Here is a 27,018-nt window from a genome sequence, read left to right as displayed (position 1 = left end):
GGACGGTGTTCACAGTCCCTCACAAACGCAGACTGAATTCATCCTTTTTGTTTCATTCTGCCGGCTGTATTTGTTCGAATATCGCAGCGCACGCTTTCCCCTTCGTTTTCAAAAGCACAATGCACCTTCGCGAGGACCGGGGGACCTTATTACAATCAATAAAAACGTTATTGTATGTGCCTAATCCGGAACTATGCATCTGCCTGAAAACTGTCACAAATGACCAATGACAATATAATTGTACCTGTCAATACCGGTACAGTATTTATACAATAATTGACCAACTCTTGTATCATTATACTGTGCACTTTTCCCAAAAACTAGTGAGATAAATGGTTGGCCCTGAGATTATCTGGCGTATTATTAGTTCAGACATTCACTCTTTGTCTTCTGTTTGCTGGTCCATACGGTTATGTCGTCATTTACCTCTTCTCGCGCTTTTAAATTATACAGCAGTGATATACAGCCTCTGAGATTCAAGGTTAGAAGAGATTTAGGACTCTCTCGCTCTCTCTCGGATGAGGAAAAGGTGAGTGAAGCCATTAATATATTGAATAAAAATAGAAAGACTTCACAAGCCTGCTTCTGTTTGTTCCATTATGAGCATTTAACTCAACTTTAGTTAGTTCCTGAAAGTCAGTAAGCTGATGGGGATTCCTTATTACGTCTGAAATGTTACCTGCGGGAAATTATTAGAAGAGCAATCCCATAGATATAGTTCAGTAGTCTTCTCCATCTTTTACGTTTCTGGATGGAAATATCGTTTGCTCTGTTGGCAATTAATTACAATTGGCTGTTGTGAAGCGCTCAGTAGTATGCAAAACCATGAGCTTATGTTCTAGAAAACATAACTTTTCTCAGTGAGATTCAGAACTGAAGTTCCATAGACGAGGTTTTGTAAAGGGCTATCGTTTTGGTAACTGAGGTTTCGTTTTGTAATTGTAGGATGCTATAAACGTACATACGATGACTTGTACGATGATTTGTAAAAAATAATATTTTGCAAAATAGGCCCAGCTTGGATTCTTGCATTGAAAATATAGACTAATTTATCCGCAATTTTTGTGAGTGAATCGGTGTTACAAGCACGAACAGTGCTGTGCAAGTAACAGCCGTTTTTACAAGTTCGAAATAGTTCCTGATTTTACAGGTACTGATTTATGAATAGGGAAACTTTTCGCCTGTGAATTCAGTCTATGCCTGCCGCTGGGTTTGTGTTCCAGCCTGAAACATTAAAACACATTTCTCATTGCTGAGGCGCGTGGGCACCAGTTCTGGGAGAGCAGCCGTTTCAGCACAAAGGACAGCGGCCGCTGCTGCGAAAGTTAAAGGGGGAACTCTAATGCCGCCTAATCGCTCACTGTCCGCGATGAATAAACCTACCGCGTGGAAGGGCGGGATGTCATCAGATATCAACCAAGACATCTCCGGAGCAAAGTTAGCATGTAAGGACACTTCCTTTCATAATTTCTGCTTTTACAACAGTAATACAGACAGATAGACCTGTCTAATCTCAGCGAGGGGTAGTTTTTAGCCAGTAGCCTCGTTCAGGGTTCTCCATTTTCGGTTTTTGTTTGGATGCATTGTTAGGAACACATGTGATGGTTTTGAGAATAGGTGACATATACAATAAAACAACAATAATTATGTTAATGAATAAATTATAAAAAAGGAAATGGACCCTGTGCCAAAGTTTAGGAATCCTTTTTGATTATTATTTTTTAAAAGATGCTTATTAAGGCCCAGATCCAGGTGACTTACTCGTTAGGGCTTCAATGGGTCAGGTGAGTATAATTCCAGGGCTAAACATTTTATTCTGAAATAACTCCGGTGTTAACAACCATGGGGTCCTCTAAACAGTTGTCTAAGGATGTCAAAATGAAGAGGGTTCATTTCCAAACTCTTACCATTTTAAACTGCCTATTTCCATAGTGAGAAACATTATTAGAAAATGAAAAATTAATGGAACAGTTGTAGTCAAGGCAAGGTTCGGAAGACTAAACATTTTTTCACATCGCTGCAAAAGGGCTGCAAGACACAAAAGAGAAGCAGACACAGGTGTAGCTCTTCACAGCACAACAATACAACAAACTTTAAACAACAAAGACCTAGATGGCACAGTTCCTATAACCTCAACACAAGATTCATCAACAAAAAAAAGCATCTGAAGTATACAAAAGAAAACATTCAGAAGCCTGAATCCTTTTGGAACAATGTGCTTTGGACTGACAAAACCAGAATTGAACTTTTTGACCAACACCAAAGAAGGTTGTTTTTTTTTAAAGAAAAAATGCCTTTGTAGAGAAGAACACCTTGCAAACTGTGAAGAATGGAGGTGGGTCCATTATGCTTTGGGGTTGTGTGGCAGCTGGGAGCCCAGGATATATTGTGCGAGTGGAATATTCCACCAAATATTAAACAATTCTTGAGGCAAATGTTCAAAGGTCAGTCCAGACATTGAAGGCAGCAGGCAGCACAATGGCTTTAGCATGCAGAATGAACCAGGCAGCAGGGCAGCTTTGTATGATTGCATCAGGGCAAGTGCGACAGCAGCTAGCAGGCAGCATAGCATGGCAGAGGGTGAAAAATGAACAAGGGCCTAAACTTATTACTTTATATCGCCCCTCCCATTAGAAACAAGCATCATGTGAGGGGGCGGCACTTCTCGAGTTGTCATAGTTGTCATGGCCGAGAGACCGAAGCTGAGCAAAGCAGGTTAGAGCAAAGTTACATTAATGTTAAAGCTAGCATGTTGTTCAGCTCCGCGCTAGCCGGCTGAGCAGCCAGCCTCTGCACCGTACTTCTGCACATCGGTAAGACCGACCTCCAGCCGGCTGTTCCAAAGCCTTCTGGCCCCTTCCCGTGGAGGGAGGGAGCCACCTCGCCCAGCACCGGCAGAAGCCGTGAAGAACTGGCCTACTCCGCCATCGCCGAAGGAGGCCCCCGGGTTCCCGGGCCTTGCGTCGTAGGCCAGGCGACTCATCGCAGGGTTCACCGGCATCGGCGGCTGCTCCACACCCTCACAGAGAAGTGCAGCCGTTTGGAGCGCTCCCTGGAGTGCCAACGGGCCTTTAATGACCTCCCTGCCGCTCGGATCACTGCCTCAGCACTCGCTCTGGCTAATCCACTGAAGTCATTCATCCTCCATACTGATACAGCTGATGTGGACTTCAATGCTGGCCTGTCTCAGCCAGCAGAGGGTGGAGAGTGAGTCAAGTCAAGTCATATTTATTTATAAAGCACGTTTAAAATGACTACCGTCAACCAAAGTGCTGCACAATTTGTAATTACTATATATGTAAACAATATGTATAGTACATGGTGGCATTCTTCAGCAGGGCACTGCATAAAGCAGAGCGCAGCTTCCATCTTACCCAGTGGGAGATGTTGCCGATGGTTGCAGGGGTTCAGCTCTTCAGTTCCAATGGCTACTGTAAGTTGTAAGAGAATCAGCTATGCCAGTTTGTCCAGCTTGAAAATTGAGCTGGCCAGGCAGGTCACAAGCCGGTCAAACAGGGTATGAGCTGGTCACAAGCCGGTCAAACAGGGTATGAGCTGGTCACAAGCCGGTCAAACAGGGTATGAGCTGGTCATAAAGTTGGTCTAGCTGGGTATGAGCGGCTCAATCAGCATGACCAAGCTGTGCTGTTTTGTACTTGCGCTGATAGCTGGCCTGAAAGTCCACATGAACAATTCCAATTACATTACATTGGAGCATTTGGCAGACGCTCTTATCCAGAGTGACATACAGTTGATTAGATGCAGCAGGAGACAATCCTCCCCTGGAGCAATGCAAGGTTAAGGGCCTTGTTCACGGGCCCAGCGGCTGTGCAGATCTTATTGTGGCTACGCCAGGGATCGAACCACCGCCCTTGTGTGTCCCAGTCATTTACCTTAACCACAAAAAAAAAACAAATCTGCCACAAAATCTGCAATGAATCTACCAAAAAAAAAACATGATCAAAACCTGATCGGGTTTTGATCGATACATGATCCAAACCCAAATCATCAAGCCAACATGAACAGGATACAATGTGATATAACAAAAAAGCACCTTGCCCCTACACAAATACTGAGCTAAACCTGGCACAAACACACACAACTCAACATCAATGGTAAAGATGGCTGTCAGACCAATAGCTTTTTTGGTTTTATTGGCGAGTTATGTCATATGGTGCGTGCCACCACCCACTGGATCACATACATATCATTTTAAACAATAATAATAATAAATAAAAAACCATTAAAACAATATACCCTCCCATAACTGAGTTGTCCCAATATCCCTGGCGTCTGACTTCCTCCAAACCATTTCACCAAAATTCCTTGTCCAGTATATCGTTATATTGGTTATAAAGCAAAAACCGAAATCTAGCTCAAGGGTTCTTTGTCTGGCAAAATGATTCTTTCTCTGGGAGCTTTCACATTTCATACGTATGACAGAAGGTTCCATAAATAACTAAAAAGGCTTCCTATAAGGAGGCAAGTCAAAGAACCCTAGGTCTTAGCAGTGATGACAGAATAGAGTATCTTCATGGTAACTGTAGAATATCATTAACACTGACCTTTTCTTATTGAAATTGTTCAATACCTTTTTTTTGACGAATGGTGAGCTTGGCTGAGCATACAGTGGGCGTACACATAGGAATACTTTGGCTGTGCAGTGTAAGATAACTGGTTTGTGGGGCCGTAAGAAGAAAATCATAAGTCTGGCTTGCGAGCAATAAACCAAAAATACTACCGTTGGTGGGACAGATACGTATTTTTCGTTATATTGCCCTACTAAACGTTTATTATCACTACTATGCAGCAATACATTCCCTGCCAGAGTAGGATGACCTTAGCTGGTCGTTACAGTCAAAGAAAGGCTGGACGAGGGAGAGTGCGTCTCGTCACTCATTAATATATGCTTAGTCCCACCCTCTCACACGTACAGTGTTTGATCTCTAAAGAAATAATAACAAATGAGAGCGCGCAGATGCGGGCGCATACTGACTGCGCGGAATCCGCGGTTCGCGAAACCGCATTGAACTCAGCAGGCCTAAGTTCAGAAGAAATTGAATAAAAATAAAAAAAAAGTTGAAAAGACTTAGACGGTTTATCACTTGGCAGTAAGGTCTCATTAACTCTGATGTATGGTCCACTATTACAGACACAAATTAACCAGTGTGAAGGAATACAGTTTCCTTTCTTCCTGGACAAGCTTTTATTGATTCGTCAGTCTGGAACGGGGCAGGAGCTCAGACGGAACGGCGACTCGAGCCAAAAAACGTACAAAAAAAGCGCGCGGGTCGGGGTCGAGAGCATTGCTGCAGCCTACGCCAACGCGTTGCGCGTGCATTACGTGTTCCCCCCATCAACACCCGCATGAAAACTAAAATACCACAGAAAATATTTCATATTAAATCACAAACTTTGTGTCTTTTTTCATGAGCACCACAAAGGCTAACTTCACTTACATAATGCATCTCATTAACAGCCCATGTGTGCAATGGCCTACAACTGAAAAGGTGCAAAGATTGTGTTTTAGCTTCTACAGGATTACCCCTATTGGGCTGCACTTGTTCATATCTATTTCTGTGTGCTCATGTGTCTGGGTGGGTGCCAGCTTGTACTGTATGTGTTGGCGGCTTGGGGTGCCTGCCAGACCTGGGTCAAACACGTAATTGTTTTGGCTTCAAATACTTTTCCATGCTCTACTAAGCTTGTCTGGTTGCATTGGAAACAATTATGTATTTGACCAAGGTCTGGTGCCTACATGTATGTGTTGGCGGTTTGGCGGTTCTAGGACAGCTGGAGTCAATATTCCAGGACACCGGCCCAGTGCCCCACATGTGCGCACCAGCGGGACGGCAAAGACGCAACTGCTGCCGTCTGCACTTCCGCGAACAGCAACGCCTGGCGTCTCTCCGCGCAGCCTCAGCCGCCATAGCCGCCTTTACGCGAAACCAACGCGCGGCAGAACCTTCTGGCACCATCCACTCAATTTCACATCAAAGTGAACGCTGGCGCTGAACTGACAGCTGTGTGGTGTTGCTTTGGTGAATTAGTCTAGATGCCTGCTTGTGCCTGGCCTTAACTGTCCCGCCCAACACTGATAGGAGACAGGGACAAGTTAGTCTGGAGAGAAAACAAAAGAACGGGCCGCAGTAATGTGTTCCATGACAATCAGTGTTTAGTTAGGATGAGGGAAAATGGAATCGCTCACAGACGATCCTAGTCCTAGTGCGCACAGACTACCCTGAAATATTTCGAATATAGACTTAGCCTATACACCATTCTGAAATAATGGCGTCGGGTTGCAGGGGTCGTTGCTTGGTATAATCGCTGTGGCAGTCGTCTAAATGAAATGTGGGAACGCTCACTTGCTGAGAAAATATAATTACATAGAAGTATATTTTTTCAGACGAGGCCACAAAAGACCCTTCACTTTCAGCGCTGACATTTTTACATCTGCGTTTTAATGCGGGCCAAGGCCACATTCTGCAAATCAAACTGTGTACTGTGCGCTAGACACACACACACACACACACACACACACACACGTCCACACACCATATACACACACGAACCGTGCCGTTCACTCACACGCACAGAGACACGCGCACACACGTGAGCGCTCACACGCACACTCTTCTTTAAATATATATATATATATATATATATATATATATATATATATATATATATATATATATATATATATATATCAGGTATAATGCTAATTGCATAAGCATTGCCGTCAAATAATATTACGGCGTGAATTTGACTTTGCATTTTTCTTTTTTTCTTTGCTTTTTATTCATCTGGGCCCATGGTTTATTCCTGTCCATTTGGGTGCCTTGCACGCATAGTACGCTTAGTTGCCATTAGAGACAAGCGAGATTATGGGCTGTTTAACTAATCCAATACAATAAATAGGCCCTAATCACAACGACAATAAAAGGCTTCATTAGAATACGGCCATTTTACAATAGCAATCACATAAACGCAACTAAAGAATCTTAACTATCCAATTGGCCAACATAAAATACACTTGTAGACTATAAACAGTGCACACAGATGGAAGATTCTGAAACACATTTTGACAAATGTAGGCTAATTATTAAATAATTCACAGTAAACGAGGCGTGTGTCATTGTTTTGCGGTCGCTTTCAGTACAAACGAGGCACTTAGCGGTAGTAGAGAGTAGTGTGGTACTGTATAATATGCGTAAAAATAACTAGACTGCCCAAATTCAATCACATAGGCCAACATGCACGCGCTTTTTTCAACCTAATTGGAGTTCTACCAGAGAAGGTGCGAACTGAATACGTGTCGGGATTTCATCCTTTTTACAGGCACTTAGATAAGTAAATACACCTTTATTCAAACATATTTTAGATTTAGATTTTACTTTTAAGATACCTTTTTCCCGCGGTGTTTCAACTCACGACGCACACTATGAAAACAGACAGAAATGCCATATTTGAGCTATGTATTCTGGCGGTCGGATTAGGCAGCAAAATACCTGCACACTCTGAAAGAGGTCTACATACGAAAGAACCCGTCTTTATTTGTTTAGTTTAGTTAGACTTGGATTTGCGTAACCGCTGTTTTTGTGCGCGCCACTCGGATGAGCTAATCGCCGAGCTTCATTCCATTGAAGTGCGAAGTGACTACATCAGAATCAAGACGAGGATGAGAATCTTCTTGACAACCAACCAATTTCACTGGTATAAAATTGTTACGAACGCAGCACTGTTACAAACCGGACCCACACAAATATTAACACGAGGAATCAGCACAAGTCCAGTATCAACCCTTTTCAAGGAATGCAAAACCAGTAATCGCGGACTCTTCAGCACTGGGAGCTGTCCATCAGGTGAAAACGGTTAGGTTTCTGCCGTCTGCACTGGATCTCCCTCGTACTTTAAATTCTTACATAACCGATGGGTTTTTTTTCCGCGCCAGAAATGAAAATGAAAATGGTTACAAAATAACGTGAGATTTCAACTTACGCGCGAAAAGAACAGGATTAAATTGGAATCAAACCGCAACAGCGGGCGGAGACAGAATCCATATAAACATGTTTTGCAACGTCTTTCCATCTCCTCTCTACCAAAGGTGCTCTAAAGCGACGTAAATACATGTACATCTGACACGCAGTGGGATTTATGTCTGTCTAATGCTTGAACAGTTGTTGATATTTAATATTTCGACCACATGTAGTGATTCTAATCAGTAGCCTATTAAAGTGCTTGGACTTAAAGAAACAGAAAACGATCGTTGTGATCCCTGGAGTCGTGAGGACGTTTGGTGACTCACGGCTAGAACAGCACAAAGAGCTGCACAGGGCTATTTTTTCTTTATTTATAGTCTCTTTTTCTTGGTGGACTGAACCATTCTGATGCTGAATCGAGAGAGGGGGGAAACAGAGCGCAAGTGAGCGACGAACATCAAATTTACAGTTTTTCTTCGTGCCCCAAACCTCCCCGCGTAGCTCGGACCTCTTGGAGTCAACCCCGTCTGTTTAAACCGAAAGGACACCCAAACCGACTCCTCAATGCAAAAAATAAAAGGGTTGCTAGAAGCAGGGGCAAGGGGAACGGAGGTGTAAATAGAAGGCAAATGCTCTCAATCGCACTTTCTCCCTTTAATTTATAGAATTAATTCATTTTTAAGTAAAATATAAACACGGAGGGATACCTCCGAGGGGAGAGGCAAACGCTCGTGCTTTTGATATTACTTTCTATTGAGATAATTTACAGCCTACGTATTCATATATGTGTAAATATTTGCATTACTAAAACTATAGAAGGACCTTCTACGCTTGCACGGCTGAAATATACAGCAATTGTAGCATACTTCTGAAGCTTCTACTACGGCTGCTACTACTACCACTACTACTACAACTCCTCCCTGGTGAGAAGATGGCAACTTTAACGAACGGGCAGGTGGACGGCACGGGGCACGGCGGCGCCGTCAGCGCGAACGGGCTCGTGAACGGATTAAGCCACAGCCACAGTCCCGCGAGCTGCGGCACCATCCCCATGAAGGACCACGATGCCATCAAACTGTTCATCGGGCAAATCCCACGCAATCTGGACGAGAAGGACCTCCGACCCCTCTTCGAGGAATTTGGCAAGATCTACGAGCTCACGGTCCTCAAGGACCGCTTCACCGGCGTGCACAAAGGTGTGTTACAATCTCAGAGTGAGAGTGTGCTAGCTTCGCCTGTCCTGTCGATACTGTCTTTTCTCTGTGTCTCTCTTTTTCCCCCTGTACAGACCACATAGGGATACGCCGAACCCGTCAAAGATTTGTTTGAACCGCTTCGATTTATGGTATTATCACATCTGTATGAGCTACTTTTATGAATTGGGGTTATCGCAAACAGAGAGCAGATTTGTGTCACGCATGCATTTTCGCTATAACTTAAAAATCCACCGTTTGCCTTTTCTCGCAGTCTGTTCGTGATGCCCTCGGGGCTGTGTTAAATGCTGGAACATTGGAATGTGGCGGCGGCTTACGCAGACCTACATTATTTTGCTGTTTGCACGGTTTGCACGGTGCTGAAACGCACGTACTATAACCACGTATCGGCCGAGATGCACTGAAACCCCTGGTACCAAAGTTCACGCTCTCTTTGGACACGGTGGAATGAATGGCTGATGGGTAGGGGTGGACTTGGCGGATTGTTCAGCGCTAAACATGATACATTGTTCGAGCGAGTGCGTAGGTGTGTGTGTGTGTGTGTGTGTGTGTGTGTGTGTGTGTGTGTGTGTGTGTGTGTGTGTGTGTGTGAAAGAGAGAGAGAGAGAGAGAGAGAGAGAGAGAGAGAGAGAGAGAGAGAGAGAGAGAGAGAGAGAGAGAGAGAGCCTTTGTTGTGCCTTAGTTACCTAAATGCTGTCCTGTGATTAAAAGGGGAGGAACAAGCCCAAGGAACGAGTTGTCGTTATTCTGCGTTTGGGACGCCAACAATTTAAATCACAAAACTATATATCTGGGATGAATATGGCCACGCTGTACCGCTGATATTGTTGTGCGGGCAATGTTGCGTGTTATTACTAGTACTACTTATTGAAGGTGAATATGTATGATTTGTTACTATTTATTTCACATTTTAATTTGTGTCTCTGATATCACCGATAAAATAGGCCTTTGCATTCAGCATAGTCATTGGTTTACATTTTCATTTTATTTTGGTTTTAATTGGTTTTAGGGCAAGACCCAAATCAACTTCAATTGTATTTGCAAGCAGATGTAAACCAACGGTTAGCTACAGCTGACACGAGCAGCAGTGGCAGTGCCCGCGCAGACCTCCCATCGTCACAATGCATGTCACCGGCTTCTCGGCCGGTTTTGGGGGTGGCGAGCCCGTTGTGCCGAGAGCCGCCGGGGTTCCTACAACTTGTTCTGCCGTGTTGAACATCATGAGAGAATGGAGTCGAACGACGCAACGAGAAGCACTCGTGTATAGCTGCACAATTATGTGTGTTCATCGGTGTCTGCATGTGGTTCTAATCGCGCAGGACTCAAAACACAGTATGCTAAACCAGTCCTAGAGAGAGCATTGCTGGCTCGCTGGTGTAATTTTCATTTAGGCCCATTATATTATATTGTATTGATGGGACGTATATCAGCAGTTTCAGACTGTAACAGAGTGGGGCGATAAAAGAAGAAGAAGAAGAAGAAGAAGAAGAAGAAGAAGAAGAAGAAGAAGAAGAAGAACAAGAACAAGAAGAAACAGAGTCGTAAAGCTTTTATGTCAGGGTTGGGGCACATTCACGCAGCTTCTCTTTTTTCCTTTAACCTTGGGGGTCATTATTATTTAATCCAACTGTCTATTTGACCTAGTGCGCCTTTGCACGGCGGGCATAGTTTTGACAAAAGTGCTTCGTTAGGAGCTAATTGAAAAGTTCCCATAAAAATAACAGGATGAGCGCCGCGGCCGACCGGGTGCCCTCTATAAACAATGTCACATTACACATGTGTTAGAAAATCATAATAATAAATAAATAAAGCGGGCGCGAGTGCAGGGGATATCTTTTATTAATAGCGGACCCGCGGTAGTGATTCCCTGTCCAGCGGTTAATCATGTTTCCCATGACCTATGAGCCGCTTCGCGGGGCTGATTCTAGGAACTGTCTCCGTCCTCGGATATATGGCCCTTCCTCTCCGCCACCCCCCTTCCACCCTTCGCGCTCCCTCTCTGCTCCACGGGAGCTTTCATTAGCGAGCCCTGCCTCCGCAGGCGTGATATTTTAACTAGTTTCAAGCGGCGGCCTCGTTCTCCGTCTTCTGTTGTATGATACGGGTATTATCGTAGCTATTCTGTTCACGCTCTTCCTTCTCGTGTTCACGTTCACGCGATCCCGCCAGGGTCGGATTCGCCAAAAAAGGAATCATGTAGCTTGGGCCCTTCGCAATTGCAAGACCACGCAGTAAAATGTTCAGTGTTATATAAACTTTTACAGGGTGGTCGCAATTGGACTCATGTGCACTCTGTTAGAGTGGAATTAGCACTGTTTTGCTACTGTGCACAAGCTGATTAGGCGACAGTGCACAAGCAATAGGCTACATACCATGAAACCTCTTACAAATAGTGTAAAAACTCTCAACGCAAACAATAGGATGTAATTGTTAAAAAGTAATTTGCAGACGTAAGTAGAGGAGACGTAAGTCTTCAACACAGACAAATACGAGCCGAATACCGAGGTAAATATGGTTTTTAAAAAATGTATATCCTCTTCCTTCAGAAGGCAGTCACGCTGTTCTGTCCTTTCCCGCTCAGAGGAAAATACCGTTTTTGAGAGTCAATCTCATACGCCTATACTCCAGCCTCGGTTGTGCCCGCGCAAAGTCAATTTCGAGACGTCCGTCGGAATTGAACTGCTGGGAAGACAGACGCCCGGCGCGGCGGCGAAAAGAGACCGACTGCACGCTGAAATAAATTACACGCCGGATCAAACCTGAATCACTCTCCGCAATCGGAGGTGCGATGCAGAAATTCCTGACAGCACATCTTTCTGCGGAGAGGATCTAATGGTGAAAAACAGACTGTAATTTTATGCAAATGTACTATTAATAACCGGAGTGCTGCAGTAATGATCATCCCTGGATGCGAAGGGACCTTTATGGAATAAATTCACTCGGGCTATATGTTCGCTGTCGCCCTCGCGTTATTGAATAATCCCTTTTTATTCCCTGCCGAGGCGAGGACCTTACGTTATTCCTTTAGGACCTTTAGGAGCTGGGGGGGGGGGGGGGGGGGGGGGGGGGGTATTACCAATAACCCCCAACCCGCACATAAACACCTTTAAGCAGTCCAGCCCCAAGCCACACCACTCTTCTGCTCTGAAAAACAAAATCACAGAAAAACAAATATAAACATTGTCAAAAGGCCTTTGATGAAGTCCTGTGCCTCTTCATCAGTATAATGACTTGTTTTATATTGTCACTGCCATCACCATTGCCTGAGGTGTAATGAGGTTGCCAGAGCTATGACTTATGACTGAATGTGACAGGGTAAAATCCCACAGAAAAGGGGGAGTGTGGGGCACGTCGTGACCCTTCTGCTGGGGGGCCCAATGGCCTGAGAATGTGTGGTAAATATTATTGTCCTGAAACCAGGAATAATATAGTAATATAATATTTTGTTCTGGGCCCAGGGATTTCACCCCCCAGGTTGCACAGCTCCGGTAATAGAAGCCATTCATTACGGTCAGTGCGGGCTTTGGACAGGGCAGAACTCCACTCCACACACACTCTTTTCTCCCATTTCTTCCCTCCATTCTGTTCTTTTGTTCTGCAGAATTAAAGTGTGCGAGAGAGAGTGTGTGTGAGAGAGAGTGGCGGGGAACGGGAGAGAGTGTGTGTGAGAGAGACGGAGGCAGGGAGAGAGCTAGAGAGTTTGTGTGCGAGAGAGAGAGGGAGAGAGATAGTGTGCGTGGGTGTGTGAGAGAGAGAGGGAGAGATATAGTGTGTGTGTGAGAGAGAGAGAGAGAGATAGAGAGAGAGAGAGAGAGAGAGAGAGGGAGATAGTATGTGTGTGTGTGTGAGGGAGAGAGAGAGAGAGAGAGAGAGGTACTATGACATTCTCTGGAGGAGCCGGTAATTTGTACTTTTTATTTCACCTCACAGCTGGACCTGTAGTTCGGGGAGTGGGAGACCAGGCCCAATCTTTAGTACCCCACCCCCACCCCCCTCCCCCTCCATTCCAGTCCATCTGAATCTGTGCCCCTCCTTTCATTAATGGGCCGAATGAAATCGCTATAGAGAGGGACACTCTATCGTCTATTGACGTAAACTGCCCCTTACCGGGAATACCGGTCGGAGCGTTGGGAAGAAAGAACAGCATTCCGTTGTGTGATGGGATCGTTCCAAGGCCACTGACGCTGTAATAACTTTGGTGTGCCCTTTGTGCTTTTGGGGGTACCTTTCAAAAGCCCCAATGCTGTAATGCTGATGTAGTTAAATTCTCTGTGACATGACCTCACCACTACCAGTGCAGACTCAGGACAATGGCGCCCTCCATTGCCCCGGAGGTCAAACCGAGAATTGCACCCACTGTTTAGTTTTTTTTTCTTGTGTCTCAGCGTGAAATGTTAATTCAATGTGCTCCGTGGGGACGGACAGGGACCTCAAAACCAATAAGAATATGTTGTTAATTTACCTGTCTGGTAAAATGAGGGTTATATAAAATGTGAGATAGATATGTGGTTACAGTAGTCGTACAGGGGTGGGGTGGCACGGGGGGGGGGGAGGGGTTTTTATTGAGCCCAAATTCCCCGGTGGCTCCCCTGGTTCCATTGCGGCCTCTTTGAGGAACCGAGCGGAGACTGCCTTTCATGTGCAGTTTATTAGTTATTTAGCATAAGTCAATCAGGCATTCAGTGAATCTTGGCTTCCTCTGAATGAGGCTGAACACAGACGTAGGCCCAGATTCAAGCCAACTGCAATGTGGCCAAATCTGAGGTGTAGAGGAATTACAGGATCACATTTTTTCATGTACCACTTCAAAGTTTTTTTCATGTAGCATTAAATATGTTTAATACGTTTGGCATTCCTTAAAAGAATGTAATGTACATTTTTATTTTATAAAAATACTTTTTGCAATAGTATGAGTTTGGCAGTTAAGAATGTAATGTAATTTCAAACATCTTTGTACTATTTTGCACAATATTGTTGGTTTGGCCTTTAAATTAGAAATGAAGAAAATGCATAGTCAACAAAGCCTTACAGGAAGCAGGGCCTCAGGAATAAAGGTGGATGCACATAGCACTCAGGCCAGAGTCTGGGGCTCCGCCCGTCCCCTTAACTCCCGCTCCAACTGTCGCAGGGCGGTGTTCTGAGCGCCGGAACACGCTGTCCCTCTCGCCCCAAATGTGTATCACACCCCTCCCACACCCGTGGGTTCCCCTTTAAAGAGGAAAGAGACAGAGCGAGTCCTCTGCCCCCTCCCTCCCTCCTCCCCGCCCGATGGCGTGATGTTGATGCAGTGTGCGTTCAGCGAGGAAGGAATTACACCTCCGTTGCATCATCCTGGCAGAACTCAACGCGATCTGGAGTTGTGCATCTCCTCTGCCCTCTAAGCGTACCCCTGTCTGAAAAACCGATGTGGGGGTCTTCGCTCGTATTGCACTCAGATCCGATTTCTTCCCCCATTATTTAATTTTCGTTTTTCCTGAGACGGAACAAGGCTCGGTACTTATGATGGGCGATTGCAACCTTGCTGTGCGAGTGTGTGGGTCGGGTGCGTGTGTGTGTCAGGTGTGCGTGTGCATGTAAGGTGTGTGTATGTGTGTGTGTGTGTGTTTGTCAGGTGCATGTGTTTGCGTCACGGGTGTGTATGTGTGTGTGTGTGTGTATGTGAGGGTCCTGGGATGGTGCTTCATAAATAAATTTAAAAAAGTACTAATTATTTATTTGACAATGGCTTATCTTTTGACAGCAAGGCAAAAGAGTGTGACACATAAAATCATTTGCAGGAGCAGCTCTTTGGCTTTCAGCACCTTTGGGAAACATTACGCACCCGAATGTTGACCCGTGTTCTTCTGTGCTTCTCCCAGTCTCTTAGTTCCTTCTGATTGGCTGACCTTTCTCATTTAACAGCCAGTTGAAATCAAAGATGATTTTATTGTTTGCAGTTGGCCGTAGCCAATTAGAGTGCTGCCTATAACCGTCAGAGGGAGGAAGGCCGAACCCAACGGCATTTTATGTGTGAGAACACTGCTGTGTGTCTGTGTGTGTGTGTGTTCACACACACTGAGGAGGAAGCAGCGTACGTCCTTGCAACTTCTTGTATTCATGCAATATATATAAGTGAGCGAAAAAACCCAGGAAAAAAGACAGATTAATAAATATGTAAATAGAAAGTGTGGTGGACCCATTTTTCAGCAGGGCCGCTGAGACAGTAGTGCTGGTACTGTTTATACAGAAGCGCACTGTCATAGGGGCAGGATTTCACCCAATCACAATTACGAAGGCTTGTAGCGAAAGATGTGAACGTCGGGAGCTTGGAGGAGGGGGGGGGGGGGCCTTGGTGCACAGACAAACTGAGAGGTTGCAGGTTCATGCCTCAGATGGGGTATTGCCTTCCTGCTCTTTAGTAAGGGACATAACCTGCATTACTCTGGAAAGCAGAACAACTGCAGGGGGGTAAATTCAGCTCAGATGGGAGCCACTGATCCGGGGTCATAGGGGCTGAGAGTGTGACACTTCTAGTTATCCTGACCCCCGCAGGACTAGATCGAATCACATCCGGCAATAGGGCACAGCCCTCTTAAACCCTATGCGGGGCACAGAGAAGGAGACATCACAACTACATACTACAGTAGTAGATTGAGACACAGGTGTTTCTGCTATGTCACTTTTACCCCTTTATTAACTCCATCTCTGGCACACAGCAGTGAAGTGAAGTGAGCCTGGTCCTTTAAAGAGTCTCAGCGTACGAGTGCTGATCTGGGGTTTAAGTTTGCCTTTTAGCAAACAGTGGACAAGGCTGGGCTGTAGACAGGGTGATCCTGATCCCAGATCAGCACTCTAAATGCGAGGAACTTCATGAATATATATTTGTAATCCAAACCCAAATAGGTATGCGGTAATTGCCACAGTGGTGTTTGACCTTAAACATTCTGCAATAACATGTCCTTCAGGGGACATTCAGTCCCAGAAAGCTTGCTTTAGATAGACAGATAGATCATTACATTTATATAGAGCTTTTCCAGACGCTCAAAGTGCTTACAGTGATGGGGAAACTGGCCTCAACCACCACCCACCTGGGTGATGCACGGCAGCCATTTTGTGCCAGAATGCTCACCAAACATCGGCTGAGGTGGAGAAAGAGAGGCAATGTTTTTGCCAATGGAATCAGGGGATGATTACGTGGCAGAGCCTGGGTTTGGGCTTTAAATATGATATTATATTATTCAACTATCATCTCATTTGAATAATTAATTTATAGCTGCTTATGATTTTGTATTTTTTTATGTTGTTGTAACATTACTCATATTGTGAACATCAGGTCCCCATTAGGCCTGCACTGTGCTGGCAAAATGTCAACTGTCTTTCAAAACCATCTTGGACTGTCATCGTAGAAATAAGTCCTCACGTCAGTGCTTGGGTTGGAGGTATAAATCTTCTGTAAATCAGCTTTGTGGAGACCTTGGCTTGGTAGGGTGCACGTCTAAAGTTTACGGTTTCATTTTCGAATGCATCATCAGCTTTTTTTCCCCTCTCTCCCACCAGAACATCCTAAATGAACTGCAAGTTCTTGTCAAACACCCACTGAACCCTTTGAGGATTTTGAGGAATTTTCTCTAATATTTCTTTTCATTTAAGTCAGTGTTCTAGAACTCCATTGCTTTAATCAGCATTGGAATGTTCAGTCAAGAACATTCCAATCACATTTGTGATCTCACACCTTAAAAGGTTACATTCAAATAAACCAGCAAATGTGTTTAATATAACAACCCGAAGGCCTCTTGTTGCTGCCAAGGACTACCTGAGTAAGGTAAAACAGGTAGAGCGCTAAATAAAAGCGGTCTACATAAATCTATTGCTGTTATTGTTGTATTTGCGTTTCCGGGGATGTATTCATCTAATTGTATGAATTTGTCTGAAGTGATTTGCGAGCGTCCTCTAAATGGAAGGAAACAAGATAAGATGCCGCAAAATCAATTGAAACAAAACATTTAAAAATCAGCTTTGGGGATTCATAAAAACGCGCTTGCTGAAATATTAATGTTCTGAGAGCAGAAACGAAGCGGAGCGAGAACAGGAGCAGAAAGCGGCAGGTTAGCGCGGGAGCGAACAGGCCGGCTGTGAGTGCTTCATCAGAGGCCTGGGACGGGGGAGAGGTGCGGGGGAAAGCCCCGGCGTTAAGCGATCCCTCGCTTCGTGCGGCGGCTCAGTGAAGGCTGGGGAGCGCAGGTTCCGTGAGCTTTGATTTAGCCGCCCGAGAGCGTAGCCCTGTTGTGTCAGGAACTCTTTACAAATAAAAATGTTTCTGTTTTCAGACGCACGGCTCCGTGTAAGGGTTGCCCGTCGCGTGATGAATATTTAAAGTGAACCAGACTAACTGAATGTTTCCTATTCCAGCGTTACACACACACACACACACACACACACACACACACACACACACATACACACACACAGTGTGTTGTTTCGGTCGTGGTGGGTATCAGCTCCCAGGCTAAAGCACGGTCCGGCACACTGCCCAGTCCCTCCAGGCCTTACCAGCCCACTGGTGCATGCTGGGAATGTTCACCTTGCTGTTCTAATGCTGGGGTGATAGCAGGTAGTAGGTTTATGGGTAATGCGCATTGTTGTACCACCGGTGAAATTTGAAAGGGTGTGACTCCTAACAGTCTTAAATAAGGGCAATAAGCATGTCCGTTTCTCTATGTAATGTGAAAAATATATGGCATGTATTATGAAATATATCAAACGCTTGCTACAAATGAATGCAATTCTATAAAAATCCTGTACGGTATGTAAGTATATCAAAATCCTATACAAAGACAGGAGGCCATAAACAGTCCTTGGATATAAATGAAAGAATATTCACTATTTCATATTGCTATATTTAGTGATTTATTCATTCATATAATGGCTTATATAAATAGGAATTCTTCACACATCTTTACCCAGCTGATATTTTTAATTTCATATTTTTCCAAAAAGAATAAATAGAGGTGCTGGTTATCTGCACCAAATACAGCCACTCAAACTTACCGATAACGTGTTGCTATGGTTACACAGGGGATGTGGTTTTTGCTCGATAGGAGGGCTAACACCAGTTTAAACGCCAAAATAGAGATGGGCATTTTAGCAAAACCCATTGGTTTTCTGGAAACAGGGAGAAATATCCCAAAATGTCAATTTCTGTTCTGAAATATTTAAGGCTATTCCAAAATATACCTTTTTTCTCGATTAAGTTCAGCAATTCCCAAATGTTCCGGAACAAAAGCGGCCGTTCCTGTACGGTGCTTGATATTATGACGATGATTATGTAGAAAGCCGCTTTTGGCTCAAGAAAGGTTCTGAAAGAGGAATTGCACCATGTTTTGGAAATCGACCAGATAATCCAGAATTCTGATGGATTTTTATAGATGTGGAATGACAAGTCCAGGTTGTACAAAACAGCTTTATCTGGAGTTCAGTCAATTTCATGGCCCGGCGCCAGGCAGCCTGTTGGGTTCAGGCTTTTGAGATGCTACCAGCACGCACCCACCCCATTGCTTTGGTAAGAAGATTAGCAAAGCAATCCTGAGAAGCTCACGCCACAGCAGTGAGATGAGAGAGGGTTTACGCCCCGCAGACCATGTGCATCACACAGGGCTAATCAGTGCAGCCTTGGGCAGACCCTCAAGAGGAATCAATGCCTCTTGGGTCACAGAAGGTATATATGGGAATGGAGTGAGAGCCCGAAGTGTCTCTCCCCCTCTCCTATGCACAGACACACACAGACACACACACACACACACCCATACACACACAGGCACATACACTCAGTCTCTCGCTCACACACACACACACACACACACAGACCCATACACACACAGGCACACACACACAGTCTCTCGCTCACACACACACACACACACACACACACAGACAGATGCGCACACACACGCCTACACATACAGGCCCACGCAGCACACAAACACACACACAGCAGGCACCGTCATTTTTTTCGTAATCTTAAGAGTAAATCAGACTGCCTGCCTTGGCAGTCTTGCTAATTGCTTTGACATTACTGTTGTGAAACCACACCCCCATCCCTTCACTTCCTGGACAGGATTCAGGAAGTTGATTATTATTGGACGAACTGCGTTAGAAAGCCGGTGAACCAGAACTGAGGCCTGCTGCTTGTTTTCAGTCATTTCCCTGATAGTTGCACCATTCGCTCCCGGGAGCCCTGCGTTTTTACGCTTTCTGCCTCGGATTTAACCTCTGACCCCCCCTCGCCAAAGATTGCATTGTTCCCTTCGCTTATAGTTGGACAGCGAAGGCGTTTTCAGCGTGAGCGCCATTAGGGCTCTTGGCAGGGCGGTGATAAATTGCCAGTTTCCCCTGTGGCATTGTTGTTGTGTGGGGGGACTCTCTCTATTGTAGTGGCTGGCTTCTTTTTATCAGTAGCAGTATGAGAGCTTGTAGTAATGTCAGGGATTGGAAAAACCATCATTTTTAATGGGTTTACCGTTATTATTCACGACGCCACGCCGAGGAGAGGAAAGTAAAGCCTGGCTCGTGCCCAAAGGCAGGGGGAACGGAGACGGGCCCGGTTAAGGGAGCAATTTATCGTTTACACGTGTACCGCCATGTCGCGTACCGCTAAATTCTACGAATGGCGGCGAGCGTGTTTGTTTGTTCTCTCATGGGCGCAATCGCTGGTGGCCCTTGAGGACCATCCTTTATTCTGATTTCTTTAACACTGACACCTTTTTACCGAACTGTCCACGTACTTAGAGATTTACCTGATTTGCATCTCAGCCTGTCACTAGGCCAAAGACTTGATGGTAAATGGACTGCATTTATACAGCGCTTTTATCCAAAGTGCTTTACAATTAATGCCCATTCACGCAACAACACACTCACGTGCCAATGGTGAAAGTCTACCACGCAGGGCACCAATCAGCTTGTTGGCGGCAATTGGGAGTTGGGTGTCTTGGCCAGGGAAACTTCGACACGCCCAGGGGGATCGAACCGGCCACCCTCCAACTGCTAGACAATGGCTCTTACCTCCTGAGCTAATGTCGGCCATTTGAAAGGCAAACGTGCTAAGCAGTCAGCTAAACCGCGCCTCACTGCGCTTCTCTAGCGAGTTCGTCGAGCTACAGCTGCTACTGCTAACAGTGGCACGCGAGCACAGCAGCAGTCTGGTGTTGGAGTTTCATTCTCAACCGCCTACCGCATTTGTGCTGCTGATTTGTTTGGCTTGTTTGTTTTTTTTTTGGGGGGGGGGGCGTCCTTTTTGAACAGTATGGAGTACGGAGATTAGAGGTGGTGCTTTGATGTTCCCCCCTCCCCCGCCGTACGCAGAGTTATCTCCCGCTCCATCCCGCGCACGCACGACGGCCCTGTGTTTCATCTGCATGTGCGCTACGTATTCACGGGGGGGGGGGGGGTTTATCGGCACGGAGGACAGGACGCCAGGGACCCAGGTGCAGCGGGACTGAGATCTGGGTCACCGGGGAGGTTGGGATCGCTATCCGTGCCTTCACGTTATCTTACATTTTCCACATTTGCTTTGATACACGTAACGTAGCCGTGAAGCTATAATGAAAATTACATGGTATGTCGCAGCTTCGAATAAAAGCAGGATCTGGGAGGCGAGGTTGGAGGGGGGAGGGGGGGGTTTGCATAGCATGTGACTTGAAGACAATTTCGGAATGTGTGATTTGAAGACAATCTCGTAGCGTGTGATTTAAGCAGAATCTCGCATTGTGTGACTTAAACAGAATCTTGAAGGATGTGATTCATAGGGAACCTTGTAGTGTGTGATTTAAAGAGAATCCCATTGTGTGATTTACAGAGAATTTTGTAGCATGTGGTTTCTGTGGAATCTGGTATTGTGTGATTTAAAGAGAATATCAGAGACCGTCTTGAACCATGTGATTCACAAAAAATCTCATACCATGTGATTTGCAAAGAATCCCATAATGCAATTTCAAGAGAATCTCATAGCTTGCTAATTAAATGTGGTTCTCATAGTGTGGGATTTTTGGGAGATTGTGTTTCCCTGGTGTAAAATCCAGTTATAACCAACTTGAACTGACCAGCTACCAGCTGTAATGACCTGGTCAAACCATGTTGAGTATGGAGTTGGTCTGAATTTGTCAACCATCTACTAGCTGTTTCAAAACCTAGCTCAAGCTGTTTTATTTTCAGCAGGGCTAGTATGTGAGATATCGCATGCTATTTGAAGACTACCTCAAAGCATTTGTATCTCAATATCTCATATTGAATCTTATGCGGTGTGATTTAAAGTGAATCTTGTGTAGTGTGAGACGATCTCACCGTGTGTGGCTGTGAGATTCCTCTTAAATCACACATGTGATTTGCAGAGCAGACGGTACAGTAGGCAGGGCGGGTCACCTTGGTGATTTGGGATGAACAGGATGAAGGGGATTATATCAACTGAGCGCCCGTGAATTACGGTCTGAGGCCTCTTCAGACCGCGTCATGCAGTTCACAAATTCATCTGGGATTTGCTTTCGGATTGTCAGGGGCTTACGGGGACATTTTCTGAAGGATTTGGGTTTACGGTGGCATAAGTTAACTTCTATTTAGTGCTTCCCTCTGATGTTGCGGTGAGACTCAGGAACTGTGGTTCAGGAACGTTGCTGGCGCTGCTACCTTGGTAACTCAGGAGGATGGAGTCATGTTCCTTTTCACTGAATGCCAAGCTGGGTAAGAGAGGGCGCTAAATGAGTGCCTGAAGAACCGGAGCCCGACACACACACGTGACACGAGAGCGCACACATTCTGGGAAAGAGTCAAACACACACGTGCATTCTGGGAAAGAATCAAACGCACTGATGCATTTTGGGATTTTTCAATTTGATTTTCTGCCTATATGGGACTTTTATTTACAGATGTACCCTTACTGTATATTTGTTAAAATATTATTAGTATTAGTTGAATAAAGCACAAAGAAGAATATGGTACAGGCATGGATGAACATCATACCTGCCCTCAGTGATTTGTGATTCAGCGTACCTCAGTTGCCACCCCTCCCCTTTTGTTTGTCCGTTTTACTTTTAGATGTGTTATCACGTTATCATGTGTTACGTTTATCCTGCCATTTGTACGTCTATTGGCTAAACCATTAAACATTAAAAATGAAAATTATAGTTGTTTAATGTATGCATTCGGGGGTCTTTTTTTGGATACTAGAGCCATGTCCCAGAATGCACCTGTGGGCTGAGCAGTGTGTTTTTGGCACGCCGGCCCCAGTGGGGCCACAGGTTGCCTTCTCCCCCAGACTCCCGACACAGGCAGCAATAAATACCAGCGCAGTTTTTCTGCCGATTGGTGGAAAGCCAAGGTCCCTGTGACACCGGGGGGCTGACCAATCAAGCAAAGTACCTGGCGGTGTGAGAACCGGGTCAAAGACTCGCTCCACTCGCCCCTCTCAAAAAGCCCCAATTTCATCACACACCCTCCTCACTGCCCTGCAAACATTTTCTCCTCTTCCTCCTTTATACTTCACACAACGCATTTTAAATTCACTGAGTTGACTTACACAGCCGGTTGACGCATTTCAAAGTGTGTGTTAATTATTTAAGGTTAAGACAGAGAAGGACTGCAGGGGGAGAAATGTGTCTCCCCCACCCCCCCCCACCCTCCGCCCCACCCCAGAGGGTAGATTTGAGTAATTACTGTCCGTGGGGGACAATATGAACAGGCGTTGTGACACACGGAAAGAGGAGAATGGGATGACTGGGTGTTTTGAGTGCAGGTCTGGTGCTCTGTGAAGTGTTTAATTGGACAGATGTGTGCCAAACACTGAGCCAGCTTTCCCAGTTATAACTGGTCTTCGCTTGATGATGTAGTGATGATGTCACAATGGACAGCATACTGCGGTGCACATCAACATTCCGTTAGACAACCACATCCAGATATACAATACATTCTATATGACATATAAATGCACATGGTCAGCACTATTAATAGCAATACTACCATATACAGTGAGCTCCAAAGTGTTCGGGACAACATTTGATTCTTGATTTGGCTCTGTAGTCCACAATTTTACATTTGCAATTAAATCATTTACTCAGATTCTCAGTTTTTATATTGATTTCACCTTGTAGAAAATACTGCAGTTTTTATTCATTCACTTTCTATAGTGTTTCTGATTAGTCTGCGATATTCAATCGCTTCCTTATCGCAGGTATAAGAAAGCCTTCTGTAACTAGACTTGATTCTAGGCATTTGATTGCCTTTGTTTGTCAACATGAGGACCAGAGTTGTGCTAAGGAAAGTCACAGAAGCCATTATGAGACTGAGAGATTAGAAAAAAAACAGTTAGAGATATAGTCCAGACCTCAGGCTTACCAAAATCAGCTGTGTGGAACGTCATTAAGAAGAACCAGAGCACTGGTAACCGTAAAGGGCCTGGCAGGCCACAGAAGACCTATCCACAGTTGATGACCGAAGAGTTCTCACCATAATGAAGAAATCCCCCCAAACACCTGTCCAACAGATCAGAAACACTCAACAGGATGCGGGCGTGGATGTGCTCATTACTACTGTCTGCAAACGGAACTGTAGAGGCTATACAGCAAGATGCAAACCGCTAGTTAGCCTCAAAAAACAGGATGTTAGGACCATAAAGGTTATTCTGATTCAGTGTAATGGTGGGACGGTGGTGCAATTAGCACAGAAAAAGAAAACAAAGAAAAAACAATAAAAAGCCTACCTCTGAAAATGTATGTAAATTGACCCTGATTTCTTTGTGCTGAGTTTTCAGCACAAATATAGGCTTCAATACAACCCTCGGGTATTCAGCTATGTTTTATACACCAGAACCATTAAAACTGAAACAGGTTTCTGCCCTTATGGTTCCAATATGTGCTTCTAATACCCAACAGTCTTTCATTTAAAAGCCTAAACCAACCTGTAACAATTAGCAATGTAGCTCCATTTATTTTACATATAAGAGTACTTCATATTATGTTAAGTTTTTATGACCGCTTTTATGTCTGGGGTCAAATTGACCGCAACAGCTTAAATAAATGCAAAATTATTGCAATAGAACATTTTTGACACTTTGTGTGTCGCCTTATTGTTGTCTCCCAAATGAGTAGCCTTTTATCCATAGATGTGAAAAATCTAATTTTAAGTCTAAGGTACATTACATGAAAGTTTGGCATTTGTATGGGAAAGTGCCATCAGAATCATCCGCAGAGAAATCTGAGATAAAAATAAAAGTGGTTGTATATTTTCTTACATTTTATACAGTTACAGAGAACTGTACAGTATACAGTATACAGTTATATGTAACCCCACACAACACATTCAAAGTCAGTGCAGGACATCTGAAAACATAGCATTATGTTTATTGCATGTTTACTATTTAAACCCACCAAAATAGACAATTAGAAAAATTATATATGAGAAAAAGGTTAACTGGTTTTTAAGAGATGTCAAACACTAAATGGAGTCAAATTGAAAAAAAAATAATAATAATATGAAGGTTAAACAATTAACTGTAATAATTACACTGTAGCTAAAAGCTTTGTAGCCAATCACTAATAGCGGTTAGCAGCCTAGCTGGCAAGCAGGGCATAAACTAAGTAATCAATCCAGTAACAATAAAGGTCATACTTTTAACCAAATTATATTCGTACAGAACAATGTGCATATCGTCAGCAGAAAGAACACAATTAATTTGACACAGTAGACCTATATGATTATTTCCCCATAGGCATCCTGAGCTGACAATGTGCATTTTAGCCACATGTGAATTGTTTGATTACAAATCTAATATTTGTGGAGTACAGAGCCAAATCAAGAAAAAAATATCTTTGTCCCAAACATTAAACATTTCATAATATATTCTACAGTTCATGTTTACAAGCAAATGAACACATTTGCTATATTTACATTTTATCAAAAAAATAATCTTTGTATTTTTCATTTTTTGCTGTTTCCAGCTTGTGGCTTTCTCAACCGATTTGAATGCATTATTCAGTAGTTCTCTCTAATATGTATATTCTCTAAAAAAAAGAAATACATGCAAATGGACTATATCTGTACCAGCTCAGAGCTGTACAGAGCTGACAGGGCTGATCCTTTTCGAAAAAGAGAGTGAAGGAGCCTGTGTTTCTGGGAGGGTAGAACCCTGTTCTGTCTCCTGTTGCTGAGTCTAGAACCCTGTCCCCATTAGAACCTCCAAGCACAATCCTCAACGGCCAAGAACATCCGGTTTTCCACCCTCTCAGGGAGTCATATGTGAAGATTGTCCAGCCATCAATGAATTATCAGGAAAACCCAGGGCTGGATTTGGATTCAAGGGCCAGAATGCAAGGATCTCTAGCTGAGGAGATCTGTTTCTTCTGTGATTATTACTGCAGATGCACCGCACTGTTTTTGTGTGGCTCTGATGTTTCTGTCTCAGTTAAACGTGTTTTGTGATTATGCGCAAGACTTTCTTGCAATATATTTCACTAGTACTAAAATATTCAGTGGTGGACGATTTCCACATTTAAATATTTATGTGATGCGGTTTGTAAACATCGAAATGTATAGGAATCGCATCTGTAAAGGCAGTTTCCGTGTATGAAATTGCATTATATATTCACATAATTACACACAACATACTGTACATTATATGTTAGCCCGCATTTATTCCCCTGAAGCATATTAGTAATAATGTTTCGAACATCAGAATTGTACAGTATTGTAGTGCAAAAGTCATACAGATATCTTTATAAGCAATTTAATTATTAAACATTTTTAATGAAACTTTTAGATTATTTCTTTCGAACAACATGCTCATTTAGCACAAGAAGTAACTGAAGTGTCTCCTGTTTAAGACCAAAAGCTTTGGCCACTAGATCGGATTCTCACAGTCCTTCCATGACTGATGGTGTTGATCGTGGTCCTCGGTCTGATCTGCTCATTTCTGCCAAATCTCGTCTGACCTCTGCGACGTGCCTGTTGTCATGGGCACTGGCGACCACAGTGACCACTGGTGCAGACTGGTGTTATTGTTGGACGATATAGTAGTAACAATCATAAGCCGTGCTTTTTTTTTCTCGCCATTCAAAATGGAAGGCTTTCGAGATTGGTTGATTCAGCTGCCAATCACTCCTGCTTAGGTTAGGTAACCTGTCACGATTGGGGCGGAACAATTCAAAGACCCGCTGATTTGTCACTCACTATTTCAGGGGCTCTGAGAGGATGTCTATCTCCTGTTTCTCCCCTTCCCTTTCTCTCTGTCTCTCTTTCTTTCTGTCTCCCTCTTGCAGTCTCTCTCTCTCTCTCTTCAGGTAATTTCAAAGTGTTTATTGACATACAGAACACATTGCCAAAGCATGTTGTTTGGACCATAGTTAGCAGAAAACAATGACACAAAATATCTGTGAGTCATGAAAGAAAACAACAACAGAAGGAACAATGGGAGCAATAGTTATTAATAAAACAACATTTGTGAATGCATGCTATGATTACGGATCAGTGCTCTTTCTCATTCTTTGGCTAGAAGCGGCATATTCTGCAGCCAAACCTGCAGAATACCTTTTCCTATCCGAGGGGCATTTGTGTTTATTTAGTTTGGAAAGTTTGCGTAGGGTATGTTTCAAAACTGGGAATGCACTTTCTCCAATTTGTAGATATTTTTCACATTTATAAAGGATGTGCTGTTCTTTTTTTTTTTTAAAGATAGTTTTTAGCCCTTTTTCAGCTTTATTGGACAGTATATACTATAGAGAGACAGGAAGAATGGGAGAGAGAGAGTGGGGAAGACATGCGACAAATGGCGGATGGTCGGATTCGAACCGCCGACGTCGTGGCTC

The 27,018-nt window shown here is 44.1% G+C and overlaps 1 protein-coding gene across 18 annotated transcripts in view; it reads left to right on the top strand.

The window, feature by feature from the left end:
• Nucleotides 1-8,684: 8,684 nt before the first annotated feature.
• Nucleotides 8,685-27,018, top strand: part of celf4 (CUGBP, Elav-like family member 4) — a 127,542-nt gene continuing 109,208 nt past the window's right edge. For all 18 annotated transcript variants that reach the window (XM_061262241.1, XM_061262239.1, XM_061262238.1 and 15 more), the window contains exon 1: nt 8,685-9,178. In XM_061262241.1, the coding sequence (XP_061118225.1) occupies nt 8,914-9,178 (265 nt within the window). In that variant the 5' untranslated portion in view covers nt 8,685-8,913. The remainder of the gene's footprint in view (nt 9,179-27,018) is intronic.

The sequence above is a fragment of the Conger conger genome, chromosome 12 (assembly GCF_963514075.1).
Source record: "Conger conger chromosome 12, fConCon1.1, whole genome shotgun sequence".
Lineage (NCBI taxonomy): Eukaryota > Metazoa > Chordata > Actinopteri > Anguilliformes > Congridae > Conger > Conger conger.
Note: the sequence above shows the minus strand (reverse complement) of the source record. Positions and strands in the feature narration are given on the sequence as shown.